We start from the raw sequence: 11,673 nt of genomic DNA, 5'->3' as shown, positions 1-11,673 counted from the left end.
AACAGCTGAAAGTTGTTAGAAACACCGACTTAAAATGAAAAGTGACTATTTAAAACCCTTACAGATCTTTTAGAAAATCCTATAAAAGCACTTTTTATTTTAAAGTAAAAGACACAACAAAACAGTAAAACTAAACCACTTTATTTACAAACATAATAAGCTAAGCAAATTACAACTGCATAGCTATAGCATACCTTGAAAACTTCAAATAAAACTAGAGTTTCTTTGTAACAACTAACGATTATCTAAAAAGTTCTATTACTGCCCCATTTAATAGTAGCACTAGATAGCTTGGTATCTACTTACCTCTAAATTTATTTCATATGCGCGATTTAGTAAAATAGCAGTCAGCATTTTTTGAAAATTTATATTAAATCACTCAAGAAACGTCTGTTGATATTTCCTAGCTGTAAGTTCGGTAAATGCATCTGCGAGAAAAATGATCAAAATTTGACAAATATCACGTGATATATTACCTATTTTTCGGTGCCAGATCACGTGACCGCGCTTAACTGCTATTTGCATTACTAAGCCAAGCGCCCAGTATCATGGCGTTTAATTGACCTATGCAATTTCGTGGCATTTAGTCGTTTTATGCAAAATTCAACTAGTGTTATCAACAGTTTGGCGCTTAGTTTAATCTAAAATATATCCTTAACTATAGATTTCTAACGCTCGAGATTTTTTTCGTAGATTAATATGGTATTTGGCCGTCAGATGACACAATAATACCAAAAAAACTAATTTGGCGCTTGGTCGCGTTATGCATAACTATGTCCAATTGTAACGAATGAATATAAACACCATATTCACCATTTGGATATTCAACTTGTGAATCAAAATTGGGTGGACAATCAAAGGTGCTGTTGTGGTATAGATCCGAGGGTTACCAGAGGCCAATAGTCTTGGATAACCCTATAAGGCGCCGTGGGCAAACCATAAGTATTACATAGATATTCAACGTGCCTGAGTGCTGGGTTTTCTCCAAAGAGCTGCTGTGCATTTTCTTCCTCCTCAAATGCACTTTTTTCACAGTTTTTGTGATTCAGGAAAGGAATAGACAAATAACACAACTTTCAAATAGGCTGTTTGATATATTTAATATAACACCAATAATAATGTCCTTATTGAAATTGGCATGAGAAAACGGTTTTTCCTAAAGTAAAGCAACAAAAAAACTAAAAAAACGACGATTTTTTTTCGTAAAACTAGACTGACAAAATAATATACAAAAATCTTAACTTAAGTTGATTATTTTAGTGACGGTTAAATGAAAAACTAATCAAATTTCTTCTTGTGTCAACATGAAATTATGAATGTGGAATGAGATATCATGATACAATTTTTTTTTTAAAAACGTCCGTAAGGCCTTTGCATTCGCCTTGGCCTTCGAGGAGCCGATCTATTGCCGCTAAAACCTGCTTGTCCTCGTCCTCCTGAAAACAATTTCAAGCAGTTATAATTTTCGTTAAAAAAAAATATTTTTAGATATTTTTCGGGAATAAAATTAATAGGGTCTATCACGGTCAATGGTAGGTTAGATATTTATGGAAAACGAAACGTAAGTAATTGGATCTGATCCGCACAAACCTGTAAATTCTGGGTATATTATCTCGGACCTTGAGATGCTGCACCCAGTCTTTGGTTGTTTTAAAACGACCCTGCAAAGTCGCCTAAAATCCTAAATTTTACCGAAGTTTTTTTTTATGAAATAGACTGTATTTTATAGAAATCTACGGTCTCTTAAATAATATTAACATATTTAATCAAATGTTTCTCGACTAACAACGAATGAACGTGATAAATTTTTGAAAATGGCATTTCAGGACAAAACAGTATCACAGTTATGATACATCGGTAAATTCTCAAAAACGCTAATTGCCAAATACATAAAAATATAGAAACAAATTTTGAGGATTTTAACATTGTCTTTAAAATTATTATTTTTTCAAAGATCTTATCCAACGTAATACGAAAGAGGTATGTTGATGCGGTCTAATCGTACCTAATTGATTGCTATAAAGATATTCGCCTCCTGATGGGACATAGATCCTGTGTGCCTCCATATGGTATTCGGTTGGGTCTTAAATTATACAAGGTGTTACAGAATAAGATGTCTAGTCCTTATCCTTAATCCTCATCTCTAATCCTTAGGTGATTTTAATAAGAAAAGTTCAAATAAAGCTATGTCTTAAAGCCCTTAACTTTCGAGCTACAGGGTGTTAAAATCTTAAAAAAAGAATCGTTTCTTCATCATAACTTTATTAACTTCCTAGATATGTTTATGAAATTCAGTAGACACTCTGAGAATCAACAGCTATTTTTTGATAAAGGATATTTTTAAAAAGTTTAACCAGTGGCGACCGAACAGGCACGAACACTAAAGTTTTTACAAAAATACCATGTATGCCACTGCTTTTTGGTAAAATAATGTTTATTGATGTAACAAGTGTGTAAAATGACCCTTTTGTATAAATGGGAAATTCCCATGAATGGTCTTTTTAGTTCGGTTGAATTCAAAAATATATAACATTTACTTTAACGTTTTCAAAAAACTTGTTTTAAAAATATAGGATGAACAATTACTATTATCATCCTTTTTTCTCGTTGCGAATTGAAAGTTTTTCTTGTCTTGTTGGTATCTTGGCTCGTTTGTTGTATCTATTGGTTCGAAACTTTAAATCGACTAAGTCCAATGCAAATCATAGAACACTTTTACCACTTGCAAAAGATGGAAAAAACCTGTTTTCTCAGATAATTTCTTCAGATAAATTGAAATTACAATTTTCGAACCTAACATTTCCAAAATTTAAATTTTTAACTGTTGTAATATATTTTTTTTGTTCCCAATCATTCTTATACAAGAAACTTTGGAATATCTAATTGGACTTTTGGAAAGTAAAGGGTGCGATTATATCCGAGAAATAATTCACTTAACAAAACTTTGCATTTAACAAAATATTTTTTAATACAACAATTCGCATTATGAACAACTTGTCGGTACAGTTATGGGTAATAGCCTCTCTCCCTTTCTAGCAGAATTTTGCCTTGTCCGACAAAAGCAAATGCAATATTGATAATTTTGTACAACAATTTAGAACAACTCAACTGTTTTCCATTCATTAATTTACTTTCAAACCAGAAACAAATAACGACTGAAAAAAAAATTCTTAGATACTCTTGTCATTAAAAAGAATAATTTGATATTTATAAAAAAGAAAAAAATACTTTTAGATACATACACTAATTATGTATCTACACTTCTATTACGAGTCACTACTCTAACCATTGTTTTCAACGTAAAATGACTCGCATGAATTTCTTGGTACATCCTTTATGTTTGATATTCATTGCCTCTAAGTAGTAACATATTTAATGACTGTAGGATTATTGATAAGGTGACAAAAAGGCTAAATATATTTAACGTTAAGCTTAAAAAGTCTACCACATGTCTGTCAACAACATGAAAATAAGCAAACTTTCGTTGCAATCCTAGCTTGACAAAAGGCTTTGTTAGAGTTTTTAAAGATTGAGGTGTTAAGAACGGTGTTTAAACCCTAATCAGCCACGCTTCATTGTTTTTTTCGCTCTATTAGTTAAAGCTTTAATATACAGGGTGTCCATTTAATATGGCGGTGCTCGATTGCTGCTAAATCTTGAAAAGGAAAAAATCTTTAATAGGGGGAATACTAATTGAGTTAGAAGGGCTACTATTTAAAATTAGTTTGGTTGATACAGGGTGTCTCAAAAAAGCGTGGTACGTATTTTTTTTTAATGGAACCACCTATATTTTTTTTTGAAATGGGAGTCTCATTTGATTATTTTGCCCTAAAATGCGACGTTGCCGCCTAGTTATTAACAGTTAAAAGAAATTTTTAAGAAAATCAATGTTTCACTCAAATATTAATATTTACCACCGACGTTTTTTATTTTTTTTTTAAATCTATGTAGAGTCCTTGGCTAAGTTGATTTTATCTTTCGAAATTCCAAAATTAATTTTTTTATATACGGAGTGATCAAAATCGTTACTCAAATAATGATATTTTCAATTCAATTTTGCACATTTTTTTAAAATGAAACACCCCGTATCTAGTAACTCGTGTTGATAGAACATTCTTTTATCTTTAATTTGATACCAATAAATGTGCCATTATCTCTAACTTTTTTCTCAAAATTGGTTTTTAAAGGAAAAATTTAATATTTTTTTCATAGGCATTACAATGTTTTATTTTACTAGAGAATTATTAGAGCAAACTGGAAGCGTAAAGTATAAAAAACAAACTAGAACAGAAACAGTTTTAAATGAAAAAATCAAATTGGCATTTACCAAGTGGGTTGTAGAAAATCAGAAAATTAGAGTAAAACAAACACGAACTTACAAATACAGAAATAATATAAAAATATATATCACTAGAAATAATAAGAAAAATAAATATCACTAAAAAGCATTAAAATACGTTCTATTATAAAAATTGCTCAAAATGTCTACCGTTTTGCTCCAAACACAAATCAGCGGTACGTGCGAAAGATCTTCTAACTACACGAAGTGTGGAAGGCGTAATACGTCTGACGTAAAAGACTTGTATGCGCTCCACCATATCTTCCCTAGTAGATTCCAACACTTCCCCAAGAAGAAATCCAGAAGCGTTAATTCTGGTGACCTAGGAGGCCATCCAGTGGGACCTATCCAAGTTTAATAAATATGTATACAAACGTTAATTTTAATAACTAACCTAGCCTTTCAATTCATCTATTACCAAAATGGTATATATGTTCCCTCACATTTGCACTGAAGTGAGCTGGTGCACCATTCAGTAGCCACATCCGATGCCTTACAAAGTCAGGAAGCACGGAAAATCCTCTCTTAAGAAATTTAGAAAAAATTCTCCTGTTACACGATCTTCAAAAAAGTATGGACCAATAACAAAATCATGTACTATTGCACCCCAAAATTGAAGCTCCATCTGTGTTGAAAATTATTGATAAAACTCGATGGAGCTTTTCTGTGTCGTAAAAATGAAAGTTATTTCGGTTTACAGTATCATTTCTATGGATTCATCATTGAAAGGCACACATTTAAAAAATATCTCGTTTTCTGCTGCTTGATTTTGTGCCCATTGACAAAAAGTTATTCTTTTTTCAAAATCATTTTTGGCAAGTTCTTGATATAATTGCGCATGATAGGAATTATTTGTTTTTCTTGGGACATTTTTTCACGGACGATTCGATTTCTAAGTTCTCACTTATTCACAAAATTCCCAAACTACCCTCTGACACTGGCCATTTGACTCGTCGTGTAAATGAGGTTCCCCTACCTATTCCCTTACCAAAAACTCATTAATTTACATAAGTAAAAAAATTTACAATCATGTTCCTCTATGTGTTAGACATATATCGGATGTTAAGAAATTTAAAAGAGAATTAAAGTCACTTTTATTATTATAACCTAAGACTATAATATATTATAGTCATATTATAACCTGGATGACTTTTTTAATGATAGGTTTTAACCTTGGACATGTTGAAAGCTTTTTTTTCCCTTTTTTCTTCTCTAGTTTTGTCAACAAGTTTACCTCTATTTAGTAATTCATTGTTTTATTTAGTTATCTTTAATTCAAGTATGTTCAAAAAGTTTTGTCTTCTTGTGTTTAAATTTGTTCATTGTTTTGTCAATTTTTGAAATTGTATTTTTGTTTTGTTTTTTAGCTTGTAGGATGCTTGTACATAAGATTATTCGTAATATAGCACATTTTCTTTCTTTCTTGCTTAGTTGTAATTAAAAAACTAATTTCCGGTTTTTGTACTCTACGCTTCCTGTACGCTCGAATCGCTCTTTTAATTTCGTCAACACCCTATGATCAAGATGTCGGTTATTACGAAATTTTTCCTAATAAATCCTTGAAGCCAAAAAATAGTTCCCAAGGCATTCATCGATAACGTAAATCATATTTACTAATTCTCGCTGAGAGTAATTCATTTTGACACAAATTTACTTAATATTCATGTTAAGTAAATTAAATCAAACATTACAATTGGCATAGATCACACAAGAAAGAACAAATGAATTATGGCCAACTTGTAACTTCTAAGAAATTTTTATTTTATTTTTAAATCAGATAAGTACAAGGTGTCCAAGAATGGATTTCCCTTTTAAAACTTGAACAAGTTGGCAACCGTGTTATATAGCGGAGCCGCGTTAGCGGCGTTCGATAGTGGATCGATGCGGATTATTTAGTCAAAATGGAGCGTTGGTCAGGTGTGCATCGCGCGTTCATTATTGAGGCATACTTCAAGAGTAATGATTCTTACATAGTTGCAAGACGAAGATTTTGTGCTCACTTCAATATTAGGCGTGTGGAGGACGCTCCGAGCAAAAATTTGGTGAAATCCTGGGTGCGAAGGTTTAGAGAAACATCGTCAGCTGTAAATGCAAAACCCCGTGGTCGTCCAAGGACTGCAACTGCTCCTGAGAATGTTGAGGCCGTGCGTGCTGCGATTATTCGAAACCCTAGTGGATCAGTTCGTAAAACATCACAAGCTTTGCAAATGCACAAATCATCTCTACACACAATTCTAAAGAGAGATTTGAAGTTTCATCCCTACAAAATTCAAATAGTGCAAGAATTAAACCCAAATGACTTTATAAACCGGCGTTCTTTCGCTGAAACCATGATAGACCATTTTTTTGTAAACGATCGAGTTAACAATATCCTGTTCAGTGACGAAGCGCACTTTCACCTTTCAGGCGCAGTCAATAAGCAAAACTGTCGCTATTGGGCACCAGAAAATCCAAGGCGAAAACACGAAAAGCCCCTACATAGCCCAAAGGTAACTGTGTGGTGTACTATGTCGTCCTCGGGAATTATCGGTCAGTATTTTTTTGAAAACGGACGCGGCGCAGCCCTTACTGTTAATAGTGCTCGTTATTGTGCGATGCTTCGGGATTATTTGACACCTCAGCTACAAGATTTTGATGGCTTCAATCAGGATACCTGGTTTCAACAGGACGGGGCTACCGCACACACAGCCCGAGCGTCTATGGAAGTCGTTAGAGGATTATTTCCGGAAAAGGTGATTTCCCGTTTTGGAGATCTAAACTGGCCGGCTAGGTCTCCCGACCTCACCCCACTGGACTTTTTTTGTAGGGATTCCTCAAAAGTAAAGTTTATGTTGATAGACCTGCCACCTTGCAAGAGTTAAAACAAAAAATACGGGAAGAAATTAATGGAATACCACCGGAGATGTGTTTAGCAGTTTTCGACCACATGAAGGCGGCACTACAAGAGTGTTTTGACCGAAATGGAAGGCACCTCGACAATATAATTTTTAAAACATGAAATCCGCATATATTGTGTGTAGTCCTACCTTAATAAATTCTTTTTAAAACTGAAAAAAAAAAATTTGGTTAGCCTTAAAGGGAAATCCATTCCTGGACACCCTGTATAAGGGATTAATACTACTATTATTTTATTATGGTTATTAAAACTGTTCACCTTTTTTCTTACAAGAACGTGTTCGAAATGGAATTAAACAGAGTGGCAAAGTGCTTGTCATTCTAATTCCATAAAATATCTATTGTTTTGCCTATGAAAAATATGTGTCATTTTTCTTTTAACAACAAATTTCAAGAAAACGTTAGGAGATAAAGGCAAACTTGTTGGTATCCAATTATAGATCAAAGAATACTATATCAAAACGCGTTGCTAGATACAGGGAGTTCAATTTAAAAAAATAGCGTAAAATTGAATTGAAAATGTCATCATTTGAGTAACGATTTTGATCACCCTGTATATAAAAAATAAATTTTGGAATTTCGAAAGATAAAATGAACTTAGCCAAGGACTCATAGATTATTCAAAAAGATAAAAGAACGTCGGTGGAAAATGTTAATATTTAAGTGAAACATTGATTTTTGTGAAAAATTCTTTAAATTCTTAATAACTAGGCAACGTCGAATTTTAGGGTTAAACTGTTTTAGGGTTAAAGAGAGAGTCAAATGAAACTCCCATTTCGGAAAAAAATATAGGTGGTTCTATTTATTCGTAATACCCAATTTTATTTTTAAAAAATTAAAAAACTAAACAATTTTCAAGTAGCCAAAATTAAATTGACAAATTCAAAGCTTACTAAAATAAAAATTAGTATAGAAAATTTAAAGGGTTTTATTTAATAATGCGTTACATAGCCTCTATTTCTTCTCACTTCAACCAACCTTTTGTGCATTGACCTAATTAAATTGTCAATATAGGATGTGTCAATGGATATCCAGCATGCCTTCAAAGCTTCAAAAAGTTCTTGTTTATTTTTGAAATTTTTACATCGGACGATCAATGTAATCCCAAATGTTCTCGATTGGATTTAGGTCCGGTAACTGTGACGGCCATTTAATAACATTAATTTTTTCTTGGGTCAACCATTACTTAACGACCTTGGACGCGTGTTTCGGATCGTTATCATGTTGAAAGTAGTGGTTGAGTGGCATAACTTCATCAGCGTAAGGTACTATAATATCCTGCAGTATGTCCTTATACATGAAACGATCTATCGTGCCTTCTATCAAGTGGACCTTCTATAAGTAGTGGACCTATCCCATAGCCCGAAAAACACCCCCACACCATCACAGAACCACCAAGCATGGATTGACTGTGGACACCGTATATTTGGGATCATACCTTTGGTTCACAGGACGCCTAACATATCTTTTGCCATCCGAATTAATCAAATTGAACTTTGATTCATCACTAAAAATAACCTTTTTCCATTCGGAGACTGTCCAGTGACTATGATCTCGAGCAAAGCTCAATCGCGCCCGTACGTTTTTTAAACTTAGCAGTGGTTTCTTTGCAGGGCGTCTTGTTTTTAAATCACTATATTGAAGTCTCCTTCTAATGGTACGACAACTAACTGAACCCACACCTTCTTCTTCCAAATGCAGCTTGATTTCTTTTGAAGTTGCGAATGGGTCAAGTTTTGCTTTTTTCAAAATTAATTTGTCAACACGACTCTTCTTTCATCGGCCTGTTTTTTTTAGAGGAACAACACTTCCACGGAGATTAAATTTTTTTATTATTTGACTTACTGTTGCCCTCAAAAGAGAAAATTTTCGAGCAATATCCGCCTGTTTAACCCCTTTCCGGCAACCATCGATTATTCGCATCTTAATATCGATCGATGAAGTTATACCACGAGGCATTGTGAATATTTTTCAAAACTAATAGTGAGGAAAGTAAATCAACAGAAACCAACGCATAAAACTCAGAGACTGAATAAATATGTTGTTTGTCAATCCAATTTTGGCCACCTAGCAGTCAAACAAAATTATTGGAATTTGAAAAAAAAAATATTGAGAAAAAGTGCAAGCAATAAAAATCTATCCAATTTGTTTCTTCAAACCATGTTGTTTACTTTCCTGAACACTAATAAGCTCAACCGGTTTTTCCTTTGCTTCAGATAAAATATATCCATAAAAATGGAATTTGTCAATCTACTTTTGGCCACCAGTGCAGTTTTAGTTTAGTTTCAATATTTTCCCGAATGTGTCCTGGACCACGTGTCGAGAATAGTGTTAAAACTGTGTTGTGATTTAAGTGTGACAACAATGGCCACAACGGTTCTAGTTAGGTAGCAAAAATTCTTTACGAAGGCATCTGTTTTAAAACCAAAATACATTCTTATCTGTAATTATCAAATGAATCATTTACCTGTTTATTTTTATCTGATGCCGAATAATCTTCATAAAAAAGATTATACCTTAACAAACCATTGCCTATTATAAAACTTAATTGTTTTATAAAACCAAATAATTTTTAATTTTTTAAGCGACTAAATTAGTATAACTACTTATATAAAACGTCACAACAAAATACAAGCAAACTCCACTAGTCTAACCCGGCCGAAAACGATGGATTGAAATACCGGTTATTCACGGACTTTATCTGTTCACCGCGACGACTATAGTTCTAAATGCAACATATGATTTTTTTGGATGTGCATGATTTATCGGTTTTTTTAATCGCTGCGCAGGTCGTTTTCACCAAATTGTAAAACTATTCATGTCATTAAATTTGTTCTAGTTAACAATTTTTTTGATTAATGAATCAAATGTTTTTAAATAATAAAAACCTTACCGTGCATCTGTCTTTGTGGCGACATCTGTCTCTGATCTCCCCAAACGATGGGCGTAGGGCCACCCACACGGCTGCCTCTACTAGCAGGTGACATTCTGACAGACCTTCTCGCTGACGGGCCGCTGCTACGTGTCGGCCTCCTAACTTCTACTGGACTTGGGGAAGCCTCCGCCTCTCTTCCTTCCTCCTCGCCCTCTTCCAACGATGGCTGTTTTTCACCTTCCGAACTCACCCCATCGTCCCCTTCGGCTTCTTCGTGTTGCCGCGGTTCCTCCGAAGAAGTTCCAGCTTGGCCAGGAGGTCCCATGACTTCCTCTGAACTTCCTTCCGTTGCCTGATCCTCGTCGGGACTTATCATGATTTGAGGAATTTCAGCTGGAAAAATGTAAATTGTAAGGTTATAAAATAAAACAACTTTTATTGTCTACAGTCTGTAAAGGCATTTTAGAGCATAAAAAAACAGCTAGAGTTAGTTAAAGTGCATTCAGGTATTTTTTCTTCTTCTATTTTTTTGGCACATCGATTAGTATTGTCACTGTCACCGGATAGATTAGATTTTTTCTCATGGGGCTATTTGAAGCCCAAAGTTTATGTGAATAGGATAAATAATGTTAATGATTTAAAGCAAACAGTTCGACTAGGAATTAGACTAATCGATCCGTAATTGATTGAAAATGTGCAACTTATTTAAGTATGCGTCATATGTTTAATAAGTTAATTACGTAAAATTTTACAAACCGCTGGCTTAAGACGTTATGTTATACAAAAATTACTCGGAATATATCGTGGAATTGTAAAATGTCAGGATATACAGGGTATTCTATTTAAAAAAAATGAATCTTGACGTTTTTTTTATACTTTTTAAACTTTTTTAGCTTAAAAAAGATACACGCTACGATTCACCCTTTTCAAGATATTTACGTTTCAAGTTTTCAATCTGGTCAAGATAAAATTTTATTTTCCTACTTCAGGTTAAAATATTTGAGGTAGGATGTGCCTGACAAGTGAATTATTATAAATGTAATTTTCACTGTCATAGTTTATGTTCTTGTGTGTTGTTATTAGAGCGAAGCTCTAATGGAGGGGCTCTCTCTCGAGGGGAGTTGGCTGCCGAAATGGCTGCCAAGTTCACCGCTACTACCGTATGGGGCCGCGAAAGCCGAATACTACACCTGATAAACCAAGGCCAGTAGTTGTTTCGTTCTGCCAGCGGTGGCTCCGCGATTTAGTATTTTACAATAAAAAACATTTTAAAGGTACAAAAATTCTAATCACGGAACTTTTAACCTCGGAAAATACTAAGTTGTATAAAAACGCAAGGGCGCACTTTAAAAATTCGTGCTGGACAAAAAACGGTAAAGTGTTTGTGTCTTCTGAAAACAAAAAGGTGGAAATTTCTTCGGAAGCGGATCTTCAGAGTGTAATTCCGCTAGTGCAGTTATGAGTGAGAGTGCTGTGCTACTTTCCGTATATTTAGTATACGTAGGTGCTATTATTATTATTTTTTTATATATGCAGTGCACATATTTTTTCCCTTCTCAATGCA

General features: G+C 33.8%; 1 protein-coding gene across 4 annotated transcripts in view; it reads right to left on the bottom strand.

Annotated features, from left to right (window-relative positions):
• Nucleotides 1–1,081: 1,081 nt before the first annotated feature.
• Nucleotides 1,082–11,673, bottom strand: part of LOC126744949 (nucleoprotein TPR) — a 122,276-nt gene continuing 111,684 nt past the window's right edge. For all 4 annotated transcript variants that reach the window (XM_050452566.1, XM_050452584.1, XM_050452593.1 and 1 more), the window contains 2 exons: nt 10,128–10,502; nt 1,082–1,436 (listed from right to left, as the gene is read on the bottom strand). In XM_050452566.1, coding sequence (XP_050308523.1) covers nt 1,351–1,436; nt 10,128–10,502 — 461 coding nt within the window. In that variant the 3' untranslated portion in view covers nt 1,082–1,350. The remainder of the gene's footprint in view (nt 1,437–10,127; nt 10,503–11,673) is intronic.

Source organism: Anthonomus grandis, chromosome 1, assembly GCF_022605725.1.
Source record: "Anthonomus grandis grandis chromosome 1, icAntGran1.3, whole genome shotgun sequence".
NCBI classification, from domain to species: domain Eukaryota; kingdom Metazoa; phylum Arthropoda; class Insecta; order Coleoptera; family Curculionidae; genus Anthonomus; species Anthonomus grandis.
This window is presented reverse-complemented; position numbering and strand designations above follow the sequence as displayed.